General features: G+C 60.9%; 1 protein-coding gene across 1 annotated transcript in view; it reads right to left on the bottom strand.

Annotated features, from left to right (window-relative positions):
* RIMBP2 (RIMS binding protein 2) overlaps window positions 1-26,895 on the bottom strand; it is a 142,618-nt gene that overhangs the window by 40,715 nt on the left and 75,008 nt on the right. The window contains 8 exon segments of the mRNA XM_047828669.1: window positions 1,412-1,454; window positions 1,456-2,225; window positions 4,552-4,661; window positions 8,219-8,298; window positions 8,931-9,076; window positions 12,191-12,392; window positions 21,765-21,785; window positions 23,230-23,280. Coding sequence (XP_047684625.1) covers window positions 1,412-1,454; window positions 1,456-2,225; window positions 4,552-4,661; window positions 8,219-8,298; window positions 8,931-9,076; window positions 12,191-12,392; window positions 21,765-21,785; window positions 23,230-23,280 — 1,423 coding nt within the window.

Below are 26,895 nucleotides of genomic sequence, written 5' to 3'. Positions count from 1 at the left end.
TTTCGACTCGGCTCCTCCTCAGACCGCCTCCCACCGTCGGGTAGAGTCTGCCCCCCTGCCCGTGGGTCAGGCTGCTCTGTGGGTCAGGGGCCCATTGGTTACAGGCTTGGCACACGCTGGAGAACACGACGACACGGAAGTCAACCATCACGAACTGAAAAGCCCACGTTGTGTGGGACGGAAGACTTTATGCAGCCGCTTAAAATGATCCCGGAGAAGAAACGAACTGTTTGCGAAAACTACTGACAAGCGAGGTTCGGCAGGACGGGATTAACGAATCACAGAGGTCCGACAAAGGGGCGGCTGAGACGGGCACTTCCGGGGGATCTCGCGAGTAACTCGGGACTAAGAGACGATCCGCAGGAGACAGATTACACCCTCGAACGTTCTCGAAGAATGACCTTCTTGGCTTCAAGAAAGCTGCTCTTCCTGCCGGTACCCAGGCTCCCCCCCACCGGGCACAGCTGACCTGCGTGGAAGGAAGGGCGGCCTTGGACGGGCCCCACAGCAAAGAGCGGCACAGCAGACATTTCTGGAGGTGGGGGGGGGGGGGGGTAGCTGCCCCTTAGCGGCACGGGGACCCTGGAGGATCGGCGACGAGCTGACCCCGCAGGCACGTGTACCTGAGCCCCTCTCTACAACCGCCCAGGGTGTGTGTGGGAAGGGAGGCGCGTCACTTCTCCTGCCATTCTTCCTAGTGGAGGACGCACAGGAGACGGGCTCTCCGTGGCAGACGTGCCCAGAACCCAGAAGGGCGTCTACGATGGGACGTCACGCCTTCTACGCAAATCCATCCCCGTGTTTGCGTCCGAAGGAAAAGCCGAGACGGAAAGAACCGTCGCGAAGGCACGTAGGCGCTTCATTCGCTGTTGCCCTCCACGAGCGCACGCGTGTGGCGGCCACGCCGTGGGGGAGACGTCCTCGCCCGTCCCCGAGGTGGTCTCGCCTCCTCCCGTCCGTTCCGGGCTAGGCCTCTTGCACGTGCCAGTGTCAGAAGCAACGTTCTCAAAACCACGGTCCCTAAACAAACTCCAAGTAGTCTCTTTCCCTCTCTCTCTCACACGCACCTGCACACATACCCATAGACACGCACACGTGTGCACACATGCATACACATGCACGCGTGTACACATACACACCCATGCACATACATGCACACATGTGCGCGTGCACACACAACGCACACACTCACCTACACACACGTGCACACACACGCACACACATGCACACGCCCTGTTTCCTGCTGACTTACGGGATTTTCCAGGACAGCGCTGACTGAATGTGGTCTCCCCCGCCTGCCCCCTCTCACCCACCCCTCCCCTCGTACAGGTGACAGCCCTTGCCCTCTCCCCGCCCAGGGACCCCTCCCTCCCCCCCCCTCCCCCCCCCCCGCCGGGAGGACGGGGCTCACCTGCCGGCAACGTGGAGAACTCCACGAAGGCCTCCTTCTTCTCCCCGCTGCTCCAGGGGCAGCTGCCACGGCATCTGGTGGGGCCTGGCCAGGACCTTCACCTTGTAGGCCACGTTGGGCCTGAGGTTGAAGAACTGGTACGTGTAGCTCGCGGCCCGGACCACGTCGAGCTCCTCCTCGTTGAGGAAGATGACGTGGCTGTAGTTGCTGTTGGCGGGCAGCCAGGAGAGCTGGGCCGAGATCTGGGTGATGTTGTCCACCCTCAGCTGGGAGGGGGCCACCGCCACGTCCTTGCCCACCAGCAGCGTGCAGCGCAGCTCGTCCGAGTGGCCCCTGCTGGTGGCGCACTGCACGGAGATGCGGTAGGTGCAGGCCGCCGTGTCGAGCTTCTCGATGAGGGCCTTGGTCCTGCTCCCCAGCGTGAGGCTCACGCGCGGCTCCTGGTCCACGAGCACGCTGTAGCTGCTCACGGTCCCCCAGCCCGGCGGCACTGCCGGCGGCTCCCAGGCCACAATGACACTTCTGGCGAGTTGTTTGATGAGGGTGATTTTCCTAGGGTAAGGCACGATGTCTTCTCCGACGTCGTCGACGCTCACGCCCAGCGTCTCCGCACCGCCGTCCGCGACGCCGGCGTCGATGGGGGTGGGGGCGTGCAGGTCCAGAATGTTCTCCCCCTCCGAGCCGATGCCCGAACGGTTGATGAGATTCTGGTCCTGCTCGTTCCCCAGCGTGCTTGCCGGCCGCGACTCGTTGTCCTGGACAAAATCCACAAAGTTGGAGGGCACCAAGCCCCTCTGCCCGTCCAGGAGCTCGCCTGTTGGTACAAAGGCAGTGAGATCACCCCGCCCTCGCATCGGGGCCCCGAGGTCCTGCCGCACCCGCACGGCTCCCCGACAGGGCCGTGCGGTACGGCCGTGGGATTCCACAGGTCGTCACGGACACCTGCTCAGACGTCCCGTGCTCGGGACCTTGCTCCCACCGCTTGCCCCCTGCGACCTGCGAACCCATCAGGCAGCGTGGCCCCCTGCTTAGTCAACACCTGCCTACGGACACGGACACCCCATGAGCGCAGAGATCTCTTCCCGTTCATCACACTGAAGAGTCCTGGCACACAGTCGGTGCCCAGTAGATGTTTGTTTATGGACGAACAAACGTGCACGAGACGAGAGTTTGGGAGGTTAAGAAAGTAAACGTCTTACTATTATTTTTGAGGGTACGATCACATGAATAGGATTTCAAGGTGACCTCTCCCCCTTGCAAAGCACACCGTGTACGTCCTAAGGAAGCTCCCAGAATGCCCGTTTGCTGTGAGAAAGAAACTGCCCATGTGGTGCCAGACCACCTGTAGGTTGAGTGGCAAAAAATTTCATCACACCAGCTCTCGTGGCTACTGGCGGCCACAGGGAGAAGCTCTTCTTATTCTGCGAAATGCTCTCTTTTTAGTTGGGCTCAAAACCTGTTAGCAGCAGAGGTCTAAAAAACAGAAGTGTTTTGAGGAGCCTCAAGGATGCCGTGATTTGGGTAATCTCGCAGCACCAGCGGGACGGGCCATTTGCCCAGTACGTGGCAGGGCGTGGCGGGGAGGTGCCCGCTCCCAGCAGACCCTGGCCTCGGGAGACGTGTGATGGACCCAGAGGAGGGCACGTGACCATACGATGGGCCGTGGATTCCCCCAGAGTAAAGGGGGACTCCGGCCTGCTCCCGGCCCCACCCCCAGGACGCTCTCACGAGGGCCGGTGCTCGGGTGACGCCGACAGTCATAACCGCACTCACCGTGCACCGGGTCCTGTCCTACCCGCCCTGCACCTCGTTTACCCACGGCTGCCCGCAGGTCGAATTCGCTTTCTCCGTTCTACACGGAGGAAGGCACAGAGACGAGGGAAATCCCCGAGCTTCGCAGCCCCGTTCGAATCAGGCCTCCAGAAAGCTGATGCGGGCAAGACGCCTGCTGTGAATATTCTAGAGCTTTCCAACGAGGGTTTTCTGGCGGCCGCCTCGGGCGCCTGTTTCTACAGGTGTGAAAAGCAGTGACGGTGACGTGAACGTAGGTTAAGAGTTCGGGCTGTGCTGCCACCAGCCGTGGCGGATTTCTCGCGTGGACGGCCCACGGCTCTGCTACCACGTGCCCGGCAACTACTGGCGAGCGACGCAGCCCACAGCCGGGTGGCTGTTCAGCGTCAAGAGGCAACCTGTGGGGCGCCCGGGCGGCTCGGTCGTTCGAGCGTGACTTCAGCTCAGGTCATGATCTCACAGGTCATTAGTTTGAGCCCCACGTCGGGCTCTCTGTTGTTAGCGCAGAGCCTTTGGATCCCGTCCCCCCTCACTCTACCCCTCCCCCACTCCTCTCTCTCAAAACTAAACGTTAAAAAAAAAAAAAAACGGAAGCAATCCAACCTCACGTCCAGCAAACCCCAGCTCGAAAGCCAACTGCGTCTATCAGCCCTGGGAACACTCGGCAAGGCCGTGAAACAGGAGCCCGCTAATTTAGCAAGAACTGGTCCTACAGCTCAAGGTAAGAGGCCAAGACCCTCCCGTTCGTCCAGGGTGACCGAGCGACTGGGGACTGAGGAGTCTCGCGAGGCTCGTGAAGCCGCTGGTGCTGTCCCGAGCTCATGCTCGGGTTACAAAAGGGACGGAAGGTTAGGCGTCCCAGAGGGAGGGAGGAGGTCGCATTTCCCGATTTCGGACTGGGCGGGGCGGTAACCCCGAAGGGAGGGATCCAGCAGCACGTGGGGCAGACAGCCAGAAAGCCCAGAGGTCAGTGGGATCGCCCTGAGCCAGGCGGGGTCATCTGTCCTGCCGGGAAGGAGGTCAGCTGGGGGTCCAGGGGTCCTGGGGCAGTAAGATAGAAGACGCAACAGATCCCCTCTGGGAACAGGAGTCCGTCGGCCCCGTGTGTCCGCACAGCCACCCGGCGAGCTCTGCGGGGACGGACGTTGCAAACCTCCGCCAGTGCCTCAGGTCTGCGGGGTCAGGACACCCCACTCAGTCGTCAGAAGGGGGAAAGCTGAGGAGGGCGGGCGGAGGGTCAGGGCGGAGGGCTGGGGCGGGCAGGCGTAGCTGGGGGCCTGGCCCATCCACGGGGACCAGTCAGGTGCGCGGAGCAGCCCCGGCACCCACCGCCCCGCGCCTTAACAGACCTTCATAGAAGCCGTCCTCGTCCATGTCCCCGTACACGTAGAGGTACTTCCCCGCCGTGAGGGGCAGCTCAGCTTCCGGGTTCTCATTCGGCCCGTCGAAGGGGTTGTAACTGGAGGAAGAAGGACACTCGTGGAGCAGGTGCTGCACGCGGAGGGCGGTGGGCACCTGCACCCCCGCGCCAGCCGTGTGCCCGCCAGGAACGGCGGCAGCACCCGCGCTCTCGCACACACTCAAAACAGAGAGAGAATTCTGAAACTGAGGCGGACGCTCGGGGTCCCCGTGCCACATGACACACTGATGACCCTGATCTCGGTTCGTACCCGTCACGTCTGCCCTAAGTGTTCGCATTAGTAAGCAAAGAAGAATCATTAACCCTATAATCTTTCCGTCTATACCGCTTAGCAAAGGTAGGACCACACCGCGTTTACTTTGCAGCGATCTGCTTATTCTTTCCACTTTCCAGTATGCGTGACCCTCCCTCTAGCTCATGAAATATTCTATTGTGACCCTTTTTTAAAAATTTTTAAGGTTTTTTTTTTTTTGAGAGAGAAAGAGAGAGAGAGAGAGAGAGACAAATCCTGAGTGGGGGAAGGACAAAGAGGGAGACACAGAATCCGAAGAAAGCTCCAGGCTCCGAGCTGTCAGCGCAGAGCCCGATGTGGGGCTCGAACTCCTGAGCTGCAAGATCATGACCCGAGCCGAAGTCGGGCGCTCAACCGACTGAGCCACCCAGGCGCCCCTCTGTCATGACCTTTTTTAATGGGTGTGGAATATTCCACTGAACAGACTGGCATACTTCACTTAACCGATGTCCTAACACTGGGCACCGATGTGGCCTCTAACCTTTGGTTAATACAATCACCATTGTGTCAAATATCCTCGTAAACATGACATTTTTTATAATCATGCCCGATGTGCAAATAAGACATATAGTAAACGAAATGGGGATTTTTTAAATTAGTTTAGAATAACGGAGAAGGCCCCAATAAAAATTAAAACAGCATCTGCTGATAGTCAAAGACGATAGGCACGTGTGGTAGAAATATAATAACGAGGCGATAGCGACTCGCACACCAACAGTACCAGAAAGCTCACCAGCACTTCCGTGTACGTTTTACGAGATCAGCGTTCCATCTCGGCGAGGCGAGCAGAGAAGATACTATTTCTCCCAATTTGAATCACAGAGTGAGGTCAGGGGCACCCGCCCAAAGTCACAAGCTCACAAAGAGGCCTGGGGTGGGGATGCTGGGGACCAACATCAAGGTCTCCTGACCCCCGTCCTCTGCAGGTTTAACGGCCCAAGTCACCGTGCCCCTCACTGTCCGAGTCCAGGGTCTAGGGAAGTTTTGCAACAGTCTGATGGTTTTACTGAGTCAGTAACTGCCAGGGGCCATCTGCATAAGGAAGAGACACAGATGGATGTTTGATGTGATAGCCCAGCGGGCGGATGAGGAGAGTAAGCAGCTCCCGGCAGAGGGAATGGCGCGTGCAAAGGCCCAGAGACAGGAGCAGGGTCCCTCTGGGGCGCCGAGGGTCAGCTTGGCTGGAGGAGGGTGCTGGCCGCAGGAGCGTCGAGGGATAGGGACTGGCAGGGTCCCCGTGGGTGTGGATTTGATCTTCGGTGCTGGGAGGTATCGGGATTTAAGCCAGGGAGTGATGTGACCACACCTGCATTCGGTAGAGACACTCGGGCGCCCCATGGATGGGGAGCCGGCAGGTGGCAGGTGGGGCGAGGACACTGGATCAGGAGTGGCTCAAGAGGTGATGGAAATGGGCTTTGGCGGGGGGAGGCTGAAAGCTGAGTCAGGGTGGGCAGACGGGGTCACACGTACTGAGCCGGGTCCACGGTCAGGCGCGGCTGCACCGAGAAAGCGGGGCGAGGGTCAGTTCGGGGTCTCTCGCGTGATGCACTGAACGCGCGAGCTCAGAGTTCTGTGTCTGCAAAGCCGTTTGCACAGAGCGATGGTGGTTTCGGGCGGGCAGGAGAGGTGGGGGCAGAGGCAGACGGCCGCAGGCGACCATCCCAGGAGGTGACTGCGCCAGCCACTGAGGGGGGGCGGCCTCAGGCAGGTATTGTCTCGTTTCGGGTTTGGGGACACCTCCACAGGCTTACTGAATGATGTCCGTGTTTGGTCCCAGGGGATCCCCCCAAACTCCTGCCTTTACCTTCAGAACCACCCCAGCGGGGGTGGTAAGGTACAAAGAGAACTCAGACGTGCAAAGTCCTCTCTGCGCTATTCGGTCTCACGTGGTTCGGGCTTCTTTGGCAGGCTGGCTGAAAGAGTCACAAAGCCAGCACCAGCGCCACATCGAGGGCACCAACAAAGAAGAGAACGAACGAGGGGACATCGTGCACTTGGGCCGTGCCTGGTGACGGCAACGGCAGACGGAAGCCGGTTGGTCAGCCCGTCTTCTTCCGTGCCCGACTTCACGCTGGCTACAGAATGCGTCCACGGGGTGCGCCGGCTGTTGGGCCCCTGTTCCCGGAATGAGACCTCGCCTCTCCTGGAAGAGGAGGGAATGCGAGCCCAGGGCACACGGCACGCGGAGAGGCTGGGGAGGCTGGGGAGTGTGGCTCGCCAGGGCGCAGGCCAGCTGGGAAGTGAGCCAGTCCCGAGAGCCCAGTTCAGCGCGAGAGCCGTTACGAAGGGCTCCCACTGGAGAAAACGGAACGCGTGCCAGGTATCCCGACCGGCAGAAACCAAGGACGAGAGGCTGGGTCCTCATCGAGCGTGAGGAACGGGAGACGTGAACTATGTGGTTTATGGCTAACTCCTTCCCGTGGCCGAATGTGGTCTCGGGCTTGCCGGCACTGTCCCCAGGTAGTGGAGTTGTGGGGAGGCAGTTACCCCACACCCGTCTCAGAACTGGGGGGGGTCGTTCCCCACAAAGACTCTGAGGGTCGTTCAGACCAGATGGCTCCTTAGTTCCCACTGAGCGTGGACACCACAGGACCCCAGCGAGAAATTAGCGAGGGGCGCCTCGCAAGTGTGAGGACCCCAGAAAGGCAGTAAACGGGGGCTCTGGACAAGAATGTGCCCCTGTGAGTTTCAGCTTGCCACCTGCCGAGGGCTAAACCGTCCCCCTGAATGTTGGTTCAGGTCCTAAACCCCCAGTGTGGGGAACATGACCTCATTTGGAAATATGGTCTTTGCAGATGCGATCAGGATGGGGTCGTGCTGGAGTCGGTGGGCCCCCATCCAGCGACTGGTGTCCTTACTGACAGAGAGAGAGAGAACGAGCAGGTGCACAGGGATGTGGCCACGTGAGGCCGGGCAGAGACCACAGGGATGCACCCATAACCCGGGGACGCCTGGAGCACCAGAAGCTACAAGAGCCCCCAGTGAGCACAGCCTTGCTGACCCGATCCCACACTTCCCGCCTCCAGAGCCGCCAGAGAACGTGCTTCTGCTGGTTTAAGTCTCCCGCTTTGCGTAAGTCGTTAACGGCCGTCCTGAGAAACAAATCCACCATCTACACGCTTTCCGTCAGAACCGACAACAAACCTTCCCCGTCTCCCGAGTCTGGCCGAACGGCCTGCCTTCGGCCGAGGACCCAGGGAGGGTGGGGAGGGGAGCACGCCCAGACCCGCGGCCCCGTCAGCCCCAAGGCACCCCCCGCACGTCCACGGATGCTCGGAGATGCAGAGAGGAGCTTCGTGCTTACCTGTAGCGGGCGACACACAGGTGGACTTTCCCCGAGTGCCTCTGCTGCTTGGAGGTACTGGAACTGCGTTCATTATCCATCTGGTAAAGACACAAACCACGTTCAGGTTATGCGGCGGCGGGGGTCACGTTTTTGCGGGAAGCACACAGGAAACCCTTCAGTCTCGCTGAGCCTTCTCGCCCCAGACCGCGGAGCTCCCACGAGCCCTGACTAGACCAACTTCTGTGTCTTGGGCACCGGTCCGGAGATGAAGCGGCTCCCTCAGTGTGGGCCCCCTGGTCACACAGAAGGACGTTTATAAAGAACGCATCTTCCCGAGCCAAGAGTGGACCGGAGGTGGGGCCCCCCAACACGGGGTGTGGGAGTCGCCGGGCAGACCGTGCGAGACTGCCAGGCCCTACCGGGCATCTGTGGACACAGAGACGGACGATGACCCACGGCCTCTGCTCACAGGGGCTCGGCCCTGCGAGGGAGACAGACACCGTCCACCGCGATCACGTGTCAGAGGGTGCCTGGTGCTGTGGGGCTGAGACAACCGGGAATACTGCATAGAGGAGGTGACAAGAGGGCCGATGAAGACCAGATATGGGAATTTACGGGAGAAAGGGAAGACGCCCGGAAAGAGAGAGGGAGAAGGAGCGGGGGAGGAAGGAAGGTGAGAGGACCATCGTGTTCCCACCAGACGGATCCGCGTGGGCGGGCCAGAACTCACGTCTGATTCAAATCTGCATCTTGGGCTAGCGGATCTCGACAGAAAGGTGGGCTTGATGGGCAGAGGCTCCGGCTTGTCACCAGGGAGCGGGAGGGGCCGGATATAGTCCCCGGTCACAGTGCGGCTTCCGACGGTGCTCTCCTGACCTGGCCACGACATCGAGACAATTTGAACAAGGATGCCAGTGAGGTGACACACGCGTGGGTCCTTTGACTTTCCAGCGTGCCCGTCCCCCTCGCTGGCACCAGCCTCAGGTTTTCATCTTGGGAGCTGCCTGCTTCCTGCCCTCAGTCCCCACTGGCCACCTGACCCCATGCCCTGCCAGGCCATCCCCCCGGCAGAGTCCACTCCTGGCTGTGAGGATGGTCTGGTGGCGATGGCAGTGTTAAACATGCGGTGGGAAGGTCCAGCCACGGGGAATTAAAAGAAGCCACAGGGAAAGAGCCTCTCCTTTTCCCTGGCTGCAAACTGAGAGGCTGTGAGGCCTGGTGATGCTGCAGCCACAATGCCCCCAGGAGGCGGAAGGTCTGTCCCACCGGAACTGGCTTCTAGAAGGGGAGCTGCCAGATGGGTAGGGAACGTATCCTGGGGGCGCAGTTGGAGCCCCCGAATCCAGCTGTGCGGGGAGCCAGACATACTGGCTCGTCTACTCCAGGTGATAAGCAAGTTCCCTGCGGCTCATACCCATTTAGGTCAGCATCGCTGTCATTTACGACCCAAAGTGTCCTAATTTACATACAAAGCGGCCAAGAGGCTGGGAATGTTTAGAATTCCAAGGAGAAGCACAGGAGCAGTGATTCCCTCCCTGACCTCTCTGTCCAGCCTCTGTCCGCAGTGGCCAGACCTCGGGATCATCTCACCGAAGATTCAACCTGCCGAGTCCACGCGGGGAAAGGCCAAATGATTCGCAGTAAGGTGGGAAGTGTCCCTAGAGAGGCTTTCACCTGCCAGGGGCCCCGCAGCTCCAGCCCGGTTAAAGGAACTGTGGGATAACACCCCTGAAGTGGAATCAGTGCCAGAACAGACACAGGGCCCTGCTGGGGCGTCAGATCCCAGAGAGCAGAGGTGTGGCCTGGTCACTGCCGTCTGTCCCCACTGCTCACGGCAGCGCTCGGCATACAGCAGGTGCAAAGTGATGCACGCCCAGGTGCAAATGCGCGCCCAGGAGCCCCGGGACACCAGCTGAGAAGGGGGAAAGGCCAATCTCTGACCCACGGCCGGTCCGACCCCCTGGCAGTGGAAGTCACGAGTCCCGCTTTTGGACAGAAGCTGTTTGAGCAGGTGCACAGTCGACTGTTTCCTCTTTGAAGGAACATTCCAGACAGAGAGGCTGTGCCTCCAGCCCAGCGCTCCTGAGCGAGAACAGTGGGGCCAGTGCCCTACGCCAGCCTCAGAGGAACGTGGAGCCACGGTCGGCGATGCCGCGAGGGCAAGGGTGAAGCCAGGGGCGCGTGGGCCCTGCCAATGGCGCCCCCTCGTGGGGCGAGGTCACTGACTGTTACGTGAGCTACGTCCATCCAGGCGGCTGTTTGGAAGGCTTGCTACAAACCTATTCGCACACCTGGATCTCATCGATCCACTTGGTGGCGACCCGGAACCACTGTGGGTCTGAGTGCCCACCTTCCACCACCGCGGGTCACACCCTGTTCTCCAGATTGTTTCAACACCGAGCCACTCCCACTGGACGCACATCTGCATGCCTCACGGAGGCGCGCACACAGCAGCCCAAGACACCATGGGGAGAAGGGACGGCTGGCCACGTGGGCTGGGGTGGGCACGCGACGGTGGGTCGGGTGCTCTGCTGTGACCAGCCTGCACACCCGACGTGGGCGAGGACCCGCCTGCCCCGGCGGTCTGGGGCTCTGGTGCACGCCAGGCAGAGGTTCCACGTGACAGGCCCCCGTTAAACCCTGGGTGCCACGAAACCACAGGCTTCCCTGGGCCGTAACTCTGCACTCAGAGGCTGCGTTTTTCAGTGCACGCGGGCGTTCTGCGTGGCCTCCAGGCACCCTGTCCCTGTCCCTGAGGATCTGACGTGTCCCCGTCCCGTGTCGGGATCTTGAAAAGCATCACCGGCCAACCTCATGCGGCCACCCGGCCTAAGAATGTTTGTCTCATCTAGTGACAGCTGAAACCGTCCTACCCCTTCTCATCCTTCAGACGGCACAGCCCAATGTCCTTTCCTAGAGCCAGGCTTCTTCGTCCGCCTGGTCTGAAGCAGCCCTGGGTCACTTTCTAGCTTGTCACTCTGTCCTCACGCATCTGTCCCCTTGTCTGTCTCCAGCCACCGAGAGGCGTTTCCACAGGGGCCTGGCCAGCTGGCTGACCTCACAGCCGCAGCCCCGACACACGGGCTAGGTGCACCATGCCCTCGGAACACCTTGGAGGGGTGTGCAGACCCTCCTCCCTCTGCCCTGCTGCTCACAGCCACGTGGCACATAGCTAATGACTGAGCGGGAAGGACGGGGCACGTCATTTATCAAGACAAAGGCAGCCTCGCTTTGTCTTAATATCACGAAGCGTCAGAAAGAAACGATCACGTATTTTGATGCCAACAGGGAGAAATCTGGACGTTCTCTCTCCGACGGAACTCAAAAGGGGGGGGCTCTGACACTCATCTCCCCAAATTAAAAACAACAGTAACTTTTAAACAGGCGGGTATTCTTGCAACCCCTGTGTCCTGGGACAGCCGCCCCTGGGCGGGGAGCACAGTCCCGACTGATCAAGGCAGCCTCTGTGCCCCGGCTGGAAGCCGCAGCGAGGCCTGAGGACACACATCTGCGATCTCCATGCTGGATACAAAGACGAGATCCCTCCCCCGACGTGCGAGGTCCGTCCCCATCCTGCGTCCTGAGCACAAGTGTGACAGGGGGGCGCTCAATTCACCACCGTCACCGTCGCCGCCTGAGCAGGAACGGAAATTGGTCCCCACACGGAGGGGGCAGGGCACGAAGGCGGGAGGCGGCCGCAGCCCAGCGGTGCACCTCGCGGACCCCGGCCTCGCCCTGGTCTCTCTCTTCCGCACAGTGGGACCGGGACAGCGTCCGCAGGGCACACGGCTGCGCGAGGAGCGTGTCTGCTGATGGCATCGCGTGCTCAGAACGGGGGCTGGTGCACTGTGCGTGCGCAGTGACTGCGGCTGGCCCGCCGTCGCTCGGAGCCTTGGGACGCCGGTGCCTAGGCCGGCGGGTCAGACAGACGCTCACTACGCACGCCCAGATGCGGGGTCACCGGCCATCCCTCCTCCGCCACGCACTCACCTTTGCCGATGGAGGGGCTGAGTCCGTTCACGAACTGCGGGAAAGGCTTGCCGGGCGCGGGGACGTCTACGGAGACGCCCGGGCTGACTCCCAGCAGGTCGATCTTCCCGGCGTGCTGCCGGAGCCTCTCCAGGTCCTGCGACAGCAGGCTGAACTGCTCACTCTGCGTCCGGCATTTCTCCTCCAGCTCCCGAACCTTGCTCTGCACGGCAGACGCACGGACACGCGGTCAGGGGCGGGCGGTGGGGGATACGTGTGTCCGTGCGTCTGCGTGTGAAAGCGTGTGAACGCGTGTGCGCACACGTGTGCTGCCTCCCACCTCCACAGGAGGACAGTGTCCCATCAAACCAAGCGTCCTGAGCGGACTGGCATTTGTTCCTCACCAGACAGACCACAGGTGCAGAGAAACCCTACGGACGGTCAGCTCCCAGCCAACCGTGGATTGTTCTGGGCTGTGTGTGCGGCCCAGGGACTGGTGGTGGACACGGCCCACCGGAGCCATTTGAAACTTGGGAGTGCGAGGCAGTGACACAGCCCAGACACGGGGGCAGCTCGGCTACTAACCCACCAACCCGTTCAAGGAACCTAACCCCAAAGAAGTGCTTTGGCAATAACCGGGAACTTCTACCTGCTGCATTCATTCGGTCAGCAACATAGCCGCCACCTGCAGACATCCAGAGGGGCCTCGGGAGCACCGGGGAGGGCGGGGGGCTCCCCCAGACACGCATCAGGGAAGGGGAAGCTCCCTGCTGACTGCCTGCTCCTGTCCCAGCCGGTTCTCAGGTCGGGGGGCTGGAGACGCACTCCCCGCTCCCCAATCACGGACCACACTTCCCATCCCGGTGCAGACACAAGGCTTTGCCATGGGGACCAGAGCGTCCCGCACTGTCCACGGCAGGGCGGGGCGCACGCCAGAGAGGGAGGCAAGCGGGGTCAGCTCCGCCCCTTCCCTGCGGTAACGCCCCCCTACGCTGCTGCATTAGCTCCTGGGCTATTTCTCCTCTGTCTCCCTCACCGTGAGCTCCAAGCCTCTCTGGTTCCCTCCCTGATACAGCCTCAGTGCTTTTCACGGAATCAGGCCCACAGTAGGTGCTCGACACGTCTGCCGAATCCACGAAAGGGGGAACCGATTTGCTGTGCGGGGGGCTTACTTCGTCTGCACAGAAGTCCTGCCTTCGCTCCGTTCCTTACTCCATGATAAACGGAAAATCCCGTTTACTGTGTTATCGATTTGCCGTACTGCCCGGTTCCCCCACTAACGTGCCAGCCCCACGAGGGCAGGAGCTGCTGGCTTTCCTGCGGCGTCCCCAGCACTTGGAACAGAGCTCGGTGGCGAGTCCACCTTCAGAAGGCGTGTGGTTCACACAGGTGTGCACGCAGGAGGGTGGGGACAGCCAGGGATGGCCCGCAACTGTGGAGAGCCAGCAACAGAGGTGCCTTTCCTTCCCCCCCTTCCCCTCCCCTTCTCCCTCCCCCTTCCCTTCCTCCTCCCCCCTTCATCCTCCTTTTCTACCCCTCTTCCTCCTTCCTCCCTCTCCTCCTTCTCCTCCCCCTCCCCCCCTTCCCCTCCTCTGGCATTAAGCTTTCCAGCTCCTTAGTATAGAATGAAGTGCTATTTATGTCTGAGATCAGGGGTTTCTAAAAATAAACCTAACAAACCCCAAGCCTATAATTAATTTCTTTGATTCATTAAAAAAAAAAAAAAAGCAGCAGGCTTCTTTTAAAAAGCTGAATGAGCTTGTCTGTGACAGCTGTCTCCAGCGAGGAAGGCAGAGAAGCGACATCAGCCAGGGCTCCCAGGCGCAGGCGGGGGACACTGGGACGGTGTCAGACCCGCCCCCAGCCCCGGCCGCCGGGACCCAAGTACAGGATAACATCTGCCCCAGGGCAGAGCCGCGAGCCCTCGGGGGACAGGCAGGCGGGCTACCCCCCTCGGGCGAGGGGCGCTGGAAGGCCTGAGCTCCCCTGGGTTATCCAGGTGGGCTCCCAGGTGCCGGCGCTGGTGTGTGGGGTATCAGGTGGCTCGTGGGAGAACACGAGCACCACTGAGATGGCCGTGAGTTCGTTTTCACGTGCGTCACGACAAATTCCGGCAGATCAAATCCTCAGCACTGTGTGCACGTGACAAGTGACCTTGCTAAAAACAGCAAACAGATTCCTCGCTTATGTGACACTCTAGAGATGACAAAACCATAGTGACGGACAACAAATCAGCGGTTGTCGGGGCCGGGGCCGTGGGAGGGCGTGACTCCCAAGGGGTACCAGGAGGGGGTGTCTTTGGGGCGATGGGGCATCCCTATTCCCACGGTGGCGACACGAATCTCTACGTACAACCGACCCCACGGAACTTCACACGAGATGGGGAAGAGGATGAACGTAGAAACGGGCAAAATCCACGTCACGGCTTGTAGCCTGGCGGCCCGGCTTGCGCCAACACGGGCTCTGGGCCTGAGAGTGCGTCACGGCCCCGGGAGCCGGGCAAAGGGGACGTGGGAAGGATTGTAGCAGTTTATGTACCTTCTTGTGCGTCTCAAATTATTTCAAAATAAAAAGGTTTTAAAAATGAGCAGATCCAACGAAAGTAAGAAATGATGCTGCAGGCGGCCTGTAGGCGCCAGGAACGTCTCGGTGGCGCGTGAACGGTGTTGTGTGCGGAGCGCGGCCAAGGTCCTGACGGGTCGCCGCTGGATCCTGGCACCTGAGACACACGTGGGGCCGGCCGGAGCTGTCTGGCTTGGGGTTTCCGGGACAGGGCGGGGCACAGAGGTGAAGGAGGGCGACCGAGCTCCCCTGGCCGGGCCCCTCAGGACTCAGACACACGGGGAGACAGGGGGGCACATGGAGGCACCCAGTGGCAGCACTCTTCCTGTGCCGCTGTGACCACGGCATCCTTGGCACCCACTGCTGGCAGGCCCAGGACCTGAGCCCCCTGAGAATGGCCCTCAGTGACTCCCTCCTTCCGGGGTGTGTTCCTGTGTCCAGGGTCCCCTTCAGCGACGGGGACGGTGACATGCCGCCTCCCCTGCGGCCGGCTCTGCTGGGAGCGGACCTCAGAGCATCGGGGTGCCTGGGGCGCCCACGGAGGCTGGCGGGGAATGCCAGGGGGGAGGGAGCAGGGGCAAGACCGCGGGATGTCAGGGTGGGGGGACACAGCGAACCAGGGCACGGGTGTCCTGTCTGCATCCACTCAGCACCGACCAGACCCACCGTGGGCAAAACTTTGTCTCCCGAGAGCAGCAGAAAGTCTTCAGTATAATGAAAAACATCTCAGTTTTTAAATGCCGGCAAGCATCTCAGAGGCCAACAAACGGCCCGGGCTGACGAGTCCCATCTAGAGACGGCACGGCGGCTCCATGACTCCCGGCTAGTGTCCCCGGCACCAGCTCAGGCTGGCCTGGGTGGCCCTCGTGGCCCACAAGATGATCCCCCGCAGGGTCTGGGGCTCCAGGCTGTCAGATGGATAGTTGACAGTCTTTCTGGATGAACAGCACGGACTTCTACTCCAGGGCAATCGGCCGGCACCACTGAGAAGCCCTTCCCGGGGTGGGCAGCATGACGCTAGGACGGCTGCGGCCCGGAGCCACCTGCCCCGAACACGTGTGCTCTCTGTGCCTCTATCGGCCAGCCATGCTCACCGGTACGGCCCAAATCAGGAAAAACGAAACAACCCTGATGAAATGGTCAGCTTTTCCCTAAGCACGATGAATGGGAGAAACAGACAATTCCCGGTGACATTAAAGGTACCATCCCACCCTCGAGGGAACAGGGCATAAGACCGCAGGCCCCAAGCCTCTAAACGGTCCTGCGTCCAGATACTGATCAGAGGACGTCTGACTGCCCAAGGCCACGGGGACCGGGCTCCATCAGGCTGACATCTTCCCTCGAGCACACCTTCCATGGGAGCTGATGGCAGAAGGTCCTGAGGGTGCAGACAGGATGTTGCTGGGCTACAGGACAAACACGGGTGTGCCGTGTTGTGCCTGTCTGTCAGGGCGTTTGCTTGATCCACATCTGTCCACGTGAGGCCACTTGGTCGGGGCCTTGCTTCCATCATAACCTGGGGTAAAGGTGTAGGGGGGTGGCCGAGCCTCTCCCACCTCCAGGTGCTCCCAGAGAGAACGGAGGAGTCGAGCCGGCCACGCCTGCCTCTCCCGCTCCGGCCTCGCTTCCCCTCCGGGCATCAAGGGCAACGGCTGTAGGGCAGCAGGACATCAACCCTCGGAACCCAGGAGCTTCGGGTGCCTGTCCTCTGTAGCCTGGGTGGGTGGAGACTCAGGACAGCGAGGAGATGGGAGCTGGGGACCCGTGACACCCAACGTGCATTGCACAGGAAGACACTCCCTCTGGAAGCTCCATCGGGCTCTCCCCCTCCCGGAAGACAGGAAGGATTTCCGGGAGCACAGCGTCCTGGCCTGGCTACAGGGGCAGGGGGCGGCCCGGGTGGCAGATGCGGGCCAGCGGCTGGGAGGTGCCTCTGAGGGTCCCAGAGTCACCAGCAGGAGGAACCACTTCCCCGCAAACAGGAAGGCAGCAGTGACCCCGCTGATCCGCCCGGCTGGCGTATTTGAACAAAAGTATTTATTTCAGGATTCAGGGCACTGTCGCCTCCTGGGTGGGTGGCCTCCCAGGGAGCCGGCCACCTGCAGGCATCGGGAGTGGGGGCCGCTCAGAAGCGGCTGTGTTCTGACCGCAGCGGGAACAGATGGCACAGTCATCAGGCAAGTCAACTATCCCTGGAAGAAACGCAGCGACTTGCACATTTGGATGCGGGTATTTATAAAGATGACGGAAACACACCATGAGCACGATCGCTAGCGGGCCCAGCTCGGCCACTGTGTAGTTCACGTCTGGCGCTCGGCCTTCGTGAAGGAGAGCCACGTGGGGTGCCGTGCCCGGTCACCGGCGTCCGAGCAGGGCCGCCGTGGATCATCAGAACAGCAGGCGAAACCAGGGAGCGCTCCAGGCAGCCTGGGAGCAGCGGCTGTGTGTGGTGTCCTGACGTGCAAACAGGATTCAGGAGCCGTTTCTGAGCACCACACGCCTGCTGCGTGCCAGGCGCTGCCGGGGGCTCTCACGCATTCTCGCGGACCGTCAGGGGGACCCACGGGGTAAGGAGGTAGGAGCCCAAGGCACAGCAAGGAAGTACGGCCAAGGTGCGCAAAAGCCAGGGTCACACCACCAGGCAGTGGCCGGACGAGGCCAGGCCTCTGAGTCCAGGCTCTGAGCTGGCTCTAGATCCTGGACACCCCCGCTCACTCACGGGGGGGGCCCCGCTCACTCACGGGGGACCTGGAGGCAAGTCAATCACACAGCCTCAGTGGGCCTCGCTGCCTTCTCCTATAACGTAGGGCGAAGCACGTGTTCCAGAACCCAGTGGCAAAGTGCAAAGTCAGACCCTGGGGGGCAGGGTGGGGACTCCGTTGCAGAAGCTAGAAACCTTCTACCCTCCGTGGGCAAAGCCTCAGCACGGACACTGCTGGGGGTGGGGGATCGGGTATCCTAGTAACTCAGTCACCCAAGCCCCCTCACACACACCCACCCCCCCGGCCGGACGTCTCTTTTCAGCACCTTGGAGCCCATGCAAGTCTATCAGAATCCCCCAGATTTCACCGTTAGTGGGGACACTCAGTGCCGTTGTCCCCGTGACCCCATGAATGAAGGAATGCCTTCTGCTGCCAGTTTCATACCCGTCTGGGTCGGCTCCTGCCTGCAAGCAGAGCCCATGGGAAAATCCACAGAAGTGCGCGGACGGGCTGAGTTCCAGAACCGCTGCAGGATGATGCGATCTTGACACTGAAACGAACCGCGTCGTAGCCAAGGGGAGACTCCGGTAAGGGAAGCCGTCTCTCCAGTCGAGGTCTTACATCCTACAGTGTGTGGACCCAGCACGGCTAAAACACAAGTGTCTTAAACATTTGCTTTGGTTCGTACGAGTGAGCGTTTCCCCAACTGTCCAACTTAAATCGCACTGGATCCTAAGCTGGTGGGTCTGGACCACTAGAGTTTTCCTGCTTCGGTACGGACACCCTCTGTCACGTGGTTTTACGGAGACAGATAAGCACCGATCGCTGGCGGGACCTCGGAACTCCTGAATCGCCTTCAGGGGTACCAACAGTGAGCGGAGGTGGCGGCATCGGGGACACAGAGCTGGACTCGGGGGGTTAGTCCCGGGGCAGCCGAACTCCCCACCGCTGGAGCAAGGGTGGCGTCCTTGTCCCCACGCATGTCGTCTTCCAGCGGAGACTCAGGAAGACGGGGCTGCTGAAGCTTCTTCCGGGGGGGGGGGGGGGGGACAGAGACCCCAAGCCGACCACAATTCCCGGGGCAAAGAGGCTTCTCAAGACACGGAGGATGGAAAACGTTAATGATGAACTTCAGATTCTCGACGTGGCTAATCCTCTGTCACGCTTCAGCATCACAACCGCGACGTCCTGAGGATCCTAGAATTCAGGCGGGGCAGGGACGATGCCACAGCTCAACCGCGTTCGGCTTCGTTTCCTGGGCCTGTGACGCTGTCCCGGTTTCTCCTGTGGTGAAGTGTCACTGGCTACGGCCGGTGCACAGTGGACACAGAAGAGAACGTAGGAGCCGTCCCTGCCGCAGTCACCAGGAAGCCCTGTGCTCCGGATGACACAGCCACAGGAGGCAGGGAGCCCGGGGGGGCGCTCCCGGGGGCCTTCCCAGGTGGGCGGCGGGTGTCGCCGACAGGAAACGACCTTTGTGTGTGCAGCGTGAGGCTGCGATGCGCTGGGGAGGCTGGCCTTACGCTTCACCTGACAACCAGCTCCGGCTTTCCGACGGGACCAAACCCACGTGCTCCTTCACCCACACACGCACTCAGTGCCACGGGGTCACCAAGTAACCAGGTGTCCTAACACCCGCCCAGCAGGGTGACGACGCCTCCCTGAGGGCCCCGCGACACGGTGCCGGCACATTCAGGGACCCGCGGAAACGTTTTCGTTTTAGTTTCCTTGAAAACCAGGAGTAAAGAGAACACGGGAAGAACGACTCCAACCTGGACCCTAGCCCTCTTTACACCCACGCAGATGTACGTAAAACGTGACACTTGATATTTTCACGGGGCCCAGGAAAGTCACAACGCAGCCCGGATGCTGGGTCCCACCTCTAGGAGGGACCCCATGCCTGTCTGGGTTGGGGGAGCGCGGTCTGCTCTGGAAAGTCTCCCCAGATGCGACCCAGGGATGAAAGGAGCCCGCAAGGGTTCCTTCCTGGCTGTGACGAGTGTCTGGTGTCGCGGGCCATCTGATGCCTCATCCCGGAGCGGACGACCAGCAAGCTGGGGGCAAAGCAGTGAGGCGCTAGGAAGACGCCCCGGGGGAACAAGCCACAAAGCAGCCAAACGCACACGTAAAGCACAAGGCACCGACACCGGTGAGAGCAAGCTCATCGCGGGGAGAGGGGGGCTCCCCCTGCGACGGGCCCCAGAGCCCGTCCCCTCCCACCCCACGGAGGGGCGCCGCGCCCCTGCACACTCTCCTCAGCCGCCCCAGACGGTGCCACCAGGGGGCCCGCCTGCCCTTGCAGCCCGGCTCTGCCCTTGCGAGCTGTGTATCCCCGGGCAGTTGGCTCAGTCTCTGTGCCTGATTTCCAACCGGTAAAGAGGATGCCGGTGGTGGCCACCTGACCGGGTCTGGTGCCTGGCGGGTAGTGGCCACGTGGTATGGGGGACCGTCTCCTGCTGTGACGCACCCGCCAGGAGGGGTGGGGCGTCTGAGTCCCGCACTGTATGAACTAATTCACGACTCAACTCTCGCCGCAGTGTTGCTGGCAGGAGAGCTGAGCCCGGCTCCCAGGGAGGACGGGACAGGGAGGTCCCGGGAAGCCAGGCTGCAACGCAGCGGCTGAAGCTCCGGCACCAAGTTCCTGGGGTTTGAGTCCAGATTTTGCTTCCTACTAGCTTGCCTTGGCCGAGTCACTTAAACTGACTGTGCCTCATTTTCCCCTGGGTCGTCATGGAGATGAAGTGAACGTGTGCACCAAGCCCTAGATGTCCCTAGATGCATCCCTAGAATGGCACTTGGCACGGAGTAAGTGTTCAATAAACGCTATGATCTCTGCTATTACTGTCATTACTGTTAATCGATTTTAAAGTATTTTCTTGCTTCTGTGTCTTGAAAGAACTCCCTCACGGAGGGATTAACTGACACTACCTGCTCTTGGGCATACAGAGTGCTCTGTGGGGATTCTGGAAAAGCTCTGGTCTGTGTTAACTCCCGACACCCATCTTCGCTAAGCCCCGAAGCCAGTCCCGACGATCTGCGGGTGCTGGGACTCTGCACGCGTCCTGACCGGAAACAGACACAGCTCCCCTCCTGCCGTCCCCAAACATCCTAGCCATTCGCTCATCAGAAAACGGGGCCTGGGACACCCACAGAGCCGGCTCCGAGCACGACGGTGTTCTGAGGGGTTTTATTTAACGTGTTTCTGGAGGCGATCCTTACTACTCCTGTTCTCTGTCTCACTGGGCGAGGTTGGGGGGCTGTTCTGGGCTGTTCTGCTGAGTAGAACACCTGGCCAGTGGCAGTGACCAGCGTGCGACCCTCCAGGGACACAGACACGTTCCAGCACAAGCGTGTGGCACGCCACAGATGTTCCTTGTCGACGCTTCTGGTGACGGTGAGGGGGCAGAAGGGGTGGAGGTTCGGGTCACTAACGTGCTGAGCCGTGGATCGGCTAAGACCCCAGAGGGCTGGCTGGTCCAACGTGCTGCCCTTCTCCAGACTAGCCTCGCAGACACTGACCAATGCTTCCCCGAGGCCAGCTGCATCCGAACTGGGTCCCTCCCAGGTTCCCGGCTCCCTCCTCCAGAGCGTCTGACTCCACAGGTTAGGCAGGACCTGACAACCCGCATTTCTAACAAGCCCCCAGGTGATGCTGACACGGCCAGCCTGGGAACCCCACTCTGAGAACCACTCACCCCCAAAATGGGAAAAGCGTCCCTTCCGTGAATACGTGATCCAAGTCAGGGTTTCGGAAAACACTCAAAACCCTGATCAGAGGGACGTGCGGCTCCTCGTGTTCCCCCCGGCGGGGGGGGGAAGGGGGTGGCGGGGAGGGGGTCAGTGAGAAGCGTGGCAGCTTGTTCACGGAAGAAGGTAAGCCCCCAGCACAAACACAAAGGCGGAGCGTTCAGGGGCCAGGATCGAATCCCCGATGACCGACAGAGAAGCTGCATCTTGGGCTCTGGGCCCCGGGTCCCGTAAACGACCCGAGGGCAGAACGAGCCCCACCAATTCCCACCCCCCACCCCCAGTGGTCATCGGGGCTCCGACATGCCCTTCCAGCCTGACCGTTACAGCCTTCGCGGAAAACGGGAGACCAGGTTCGCCGGGCCTGCTCAACACGTGCGAGACCAGAGCTCGTGCCCCGGGGCCCCCGTGGAGCCCCCTGCAAGCGGCTCCCCGAGCCCCCAGCCCCACTGCACCAGGAGGAACCTCCAGCTGCCAGCTCCGGAGGAAGAGCTGGGTTGAGCCGGCCCAGGGACCCGTGGGCGCCCCATGCACGCGGAAGGCGTCGCCACGCACACACGGGGACACGAGGTTCCCTCAAATACCTGCATGCTGTCCAAGGCGTTCTGGGCGGAGCGCAAAGCAGGACACAATCACAGGAAGGTGTTGTGAACAAAAGAAGACAGAGGATTCTCAGCACATCTGCACGGCCTTTTCCATTCGTTAAACCCAAAGCACGTTACGATGCTACCACATCCCAAAGCATGCACGGCCACCGGCGCCGGGTGGCGGGGCCTCGGCGGGCAGCTCCAAATGCGGGTTAGAACAAGAGACATGAAATCAGCGGGCTCCGGGTGATGGCAGAGGAAGCAGACCTGCGGCCAGGAGATGATGTGAATGGCAGCGGGGGTGGGGGGGGGGTGTTCAGGCAGGGGCGGAGATCATCTGTCAGGGAGCAGCATGGCCACTTGGGGTCTGTGTCCACTCTCTCAGGTTGTGTATCTCCCACTGCCATTCGTCACACTCACCCCTCCAGATACTCGTTAGCTAATGGACGCTCTCAAAAAATCAATTCTAATACACGTGATGGTAGCGAAGCAACCTTTCCCTGCGGGAGGAATAGACGTTGAAAGGCAACGTGAGAGACGTAAGAGGTGTGCACGCGGTTGTCCGTGGCCGCTGGTCCCCTGTGGGTGAAGGACGAGGTCATCTCGGGGGACAGCCGCGTCCCGTACCTGGGGATGGCAGGCCCGACGTCACCCACGCCCGTGCGTCTGCAGCGAGGGGGCCGCTAACTGTCTGACCACTGTCCGCGTAGGCGGGAGGCCTGGCGTGGTCCTTACTCCCATTTATCACGCACAGAGCGTGCAGGTGGCTGGGCCTCGGGGGGAGTCGGAGTTCCGTCCAGACCCGCCCATCCGCCACTCCTGGGGAGCCGTGGGGCTCCACGCGAGGGACAGAGGTGCGGTCACTCCTCCCAGGACCCCACGCGGGTGGGACTTTGCACGCCTCGCTGCCGAGCCCCCCGGCGCCAGCAGGACCGGCTGCAGAGAGGCCCCCACGCTGCGTTCACTGGGGGCGGGGCTGAGGCGGCACCTCGGATGCCGGTCGCCGCTTTCATCACCTACGTCGTCCCCCTCCTAGCTCTGCAAATGCCTCCCCAGATACCACCTGCCAAACGCTTCCCCAGGATCAGCGCCGTCCCCTAAAGTGTGCCCTGCACAATTCACCTGCGGGCAGGGTGCCCAGGGGAGTGGCCCACCTGCTCTCTCTCCTTACTCCCGCGTGAGAGAGCGACCTCATCCTCCTTACGCGCCACCCGAAAGGCGCCCGCAGGGGACAGCAGGTCACATCTGAGGCCCCCGGCTCCGAGGCGGGCGGTGTGGCCACGGGGACGTGGCTTCAGCCCGCTTGTGCGTGCGGACCCCACGCAGGGACAGGTGCACAGCGCTACTGACCGGCTCCCAGCGGGTGCTCGGAGCCGTCGCCCGCTTCTGGGAGGCGTGAGTGCACATGCCTGTCCCCGAGCCCGCCCACCCCTGAAGGCAGCCGGCTGGCCGCGGCACTCACCTCTAGCAGCTGCACGGCGCCTTCGTGCTTCTTCTTAGCTTCAACCTGAGCCTTTTTACGGCAAAAAGAGAAAAGAGTCAAGGCTTAAAGCAGGGGAAAGAAAAGCCCCTCCGATCAACGTCTGGATCATCAAGGCACGAGTCACTGCCTTTTCCCCCCTAAGAAGCCCCCCCAGTTGTGAGGAGCTAGGTCAGTTTTGAGCTCTCTCTCCTCCGGAAAAGACGGAAGGAATTCTGGCCGGCCGTGATGCTCTTCGTAAAAACCAGAAAGCGTGCCCCGATCTGGCAATGAAGGGACGGGCCGGACGGAGCACAGGGCGAAGGCCCCGGTCCTGACAGGCGGCCACACACGAAAGGTGGCCGGACCCAGGAGAGCAGGACAACCCTGCCTGACACCTCGGATGGCATCACCGTCTCCCCAGATGCCCTTCACTGCCCTCAGCGTCATGCAGACTTGACCCGCAGGTAGCTGAAGGTCAGCTACAATGTCCCCGGGCCCCAAGGACAGGCAGAGACGGGGGCCCCGGGCATCTGGCAGGCTCCCGGCGGCTCAGCCTATGGCGGGGGCGGCCTCCTCAAATTACTTGAAGCAGAGCCATCTGCTTCACAGAACGAGAAATGTTACGAGTTTCACTAAACCAGTTTCCCAGGACGGCTGCTGCCTGAGCCAAGTGGGGAGTTCACGCAAAACCAAAACGTAACGTGATCGTCCTTTGTCCCCTCCAGACCCGGGTCTGGCCTCGTGATGCCAGCGAAATGTCTGCCGCCTGCCTGTCCGGCACTCACGGCCCCCTCTCCTAGGAAGGGTCCTGAGTGCTCTGGGGCCACAGCCCCCGGACCGTGAGCATAACAGCTCTGGACTCCACTGGTTGTTTAAGGGCAGGTGTGCAGCCAGGTTACAGCAAAGACGCCTTGCCTGGGGATGCTGGGGGAGAGGGGACAGACACTCCAGGCCTGCTGGACCCGAGCTGGAGTCAAGGACAGTGCGGAGCGCCACAGCTGTCGGGCCAACATGAGGGGCGAGGCTGCGGCAGCCAGTGGCCTCCAGCTGGACATCGAAAATGAAGCCAGTGCAGAGGAGAGCAAAGGCAGGAGCGTGCTGGATCCAGCCGCGTCTGAAGCCCATCTCGGCTGCGTGTTCGACTAAGATTCCCTTTCTGTTTTCTGTCCCTCAAAACCAAGAGTCCTAAGGGACACAACCATCAGCCGTTTGAGAATACAACATTTCCCGCTTTAAAGCTGGAAGCACTGAGGTTCGGTGAGAGCCCGAGGCTGAATCCCACACCGGGAGGGAAAGCCTGTCCCCACCCGCTGTGGCCGCACGGATGCCCCCTCACACTGGGTTCATTCCCAAAGGAACGGACAAGTGGGTCTTTGGAGAGGTTTATCTCCCGCCGCTACAGGCACCTGCCTCAGAATTTCGAGCACTAGTGAAGGATCCATGTGTTCAACTGAGATTCGCATCTAGAACCCTCGGCTCTAGAGCAACGTCATCTCCAGGCGCTGGCAGAGTAAATGGGGATGGGCCACCCAATATCTCAAGGAATCCAGACAGTGTTATCTTAACAGCCTCTCGGGAGGAGGCGGGAGCCCGGCTTCCCGGGCACGTCGGACACCATGAAGCAGCCTGAGGTTCCTGCCGACTCCACCCACAGGCACCTCGTGGGCGCCAACGCCCCAGGAGGGGCTTCAAGAGCTGGGGCAGCGAACAGACTCCCGGATTAATTACACTGCTCTTGAATTCGGTGCAATCTTCAGAGTGCTGAAAACCGTTCCTTTCAAAGCAGAAATGAGAGCCACGATAAATAACAAAACAGGGTAAAAGAGACAGCCATCCGGAGAACGTACAGAGATTATATAAATAACCCCACCGTTGAGCCAGTTGAGTCAAAGATAGTTTCCAACTGGCAGGATGAAAAATAACAAAAAACCCCAAGGCGGTCTGTGAAAACTCCGCCAAGTTTGCGGTAATGACTCGGTTTCCGGCTTCGAGAGAGAATCAGGAGTTCGTTTTCATAGGCTATCGCGAGCTGGGCCATTTGGGCAATCAGAATAGATTGTTCAAATTAACAGTTAAAATTGGCAGCGTTGAATTCTCAAAACATCTAAGCAGCAGCTTAAGCGAAGCTCATTTCGGGGCCACCGTGAGCTTGCGGGGAAGCTGCGACCTTCACGCAGGCACCGTCTCCTACAGAACATGGCGACTCTGGAGAGGGGCCCAGGGGCCCGCTGTCAGAGGAAGGGGGCTGTCATCCCGCGGACCGAGCGTCCAGGGCAGCAGGCTCTCACGGCGGCACGTGCGCTGGCTTCGAGGGAGGCACAGAGGTGCAGACGTGCTGAGGTCAAGGTCTGGACCCTGGGCTGGGACGGACCGCGCACCTGACGTCCAGTCACCGTGGCGACTGGCGGGTGCTGGCGAGGACGTGGCAGGTGAGGGCATCGCGGGTGCTGCGGACAAGGGGCCGGCGGTCACGGAACCGGGTGGGGGCTACAAGGAGCCTCACATCCGAGCTGAGGAAGCGGATGAACAGACACGGGTACCCCGCGCGTGCACTGCGGGAGCACACGGGACTGGAGCAGGGGCCCCACCGACTGAACGCAGGGTCAGGGTCAGTCTGTGATCCTCTGTCATCCCCAACAGCGAGATCCCAAGCATCCAGGAAAAGCACTCGGACCGTAGGCAAAGCACGGGTCACGACGCGCATGGTGGGCTCAGCTTCTCTCACGGCACAATCCGGTGACAGCGCAGGGAGAGCCACCGCTTCACACGTGGGAGCAGCTCTGAACCACAGGAAAATCGGTCAGGTCTACAGATGAATTTTAAATACGGAAAAGCCCTTAGACTATTGTCACGGCTACTGTAATCAGGCAAGGACGTCACTTGCACAAGAATTCCAAAGTCTGAAGCAGCACAGAGGCTGGGGTCTGGGCACCGGTCACCTAGAGAGGGCTCGGGGTCTGGGAACCAGACTTCTGGGGGACCGACGCTCACAGGTCGTGGGGAGGGTGGAGCCACGTCTCAGCGATCCCTTCCACAGGCGTTTACGGATCACGGCTCTTTCCCTGTCCAGTGCCTTCAGCGCCTTGCTGGCCATGTTTGCCGAGCACCTGCTACGTGCGGGGTGCTGTTCTGGGAGTGCAGACATTCCTCTCTGGAGACAGACGATCGGCAAGTCTATGGCAGTGAGCAAATGACACATCGCTCCGTGGGGGCAGGGGCAGGGAGGGGAGCCCGTTTCAGGCAAGTTGGCAGGGCAGACACTTCAGGCACAAAGGTAAGCCAGCTCTGCATCATCCAGGGACCAGGCATCCTAGGCGGAGATCCGAGAGGGGGCCGATCTGGCGTGGCCAAGAACAGAGAGGCCAGCGTGGCCGCAGCCTGACAAGGGAAGCAGGGGTCGCGGGAGACAAGGAGGCCGGGAGCCGGAACTCAGGAGAGGCGAGCAGGCCTCCCGGGCAGTGGGTCAGGGTCAGTCGGTGGTCCTCCATCATCCACGCACAACAGGACTTTGCACATTTAGAACGTTCAGTGTCGCTGTCCCTGGCCTCTTCACACCCTGCCTCCCTCACTACTGTGTCACTAGCCCCTGAAACATCACCGACGCAAGGTGCTTGATGATTCTTGAATTGTTCGTTGAATGAAAGCAAGGATTCTGGACTGAGCTCT

This window comes from Prionailurus viverrinus, chromosome D3, assembly GCF_022837055.1.
Source record: "Prionailurus viverrinus isolate Anna chromosome D3, UM_Priviv_1.0, whole genome shotgun sequence".
NCBI lineage: Eukaryota > Metazoa > Chordata > Mammalia > Carnivora > Felidae > Prionailurus > Prionailurus viverrinus.
The sequence above is the reverse complement of the archived record's forward strand: the minus strand, read 5'-3'. Positions and strand labels throughout refer to the sequence as shown.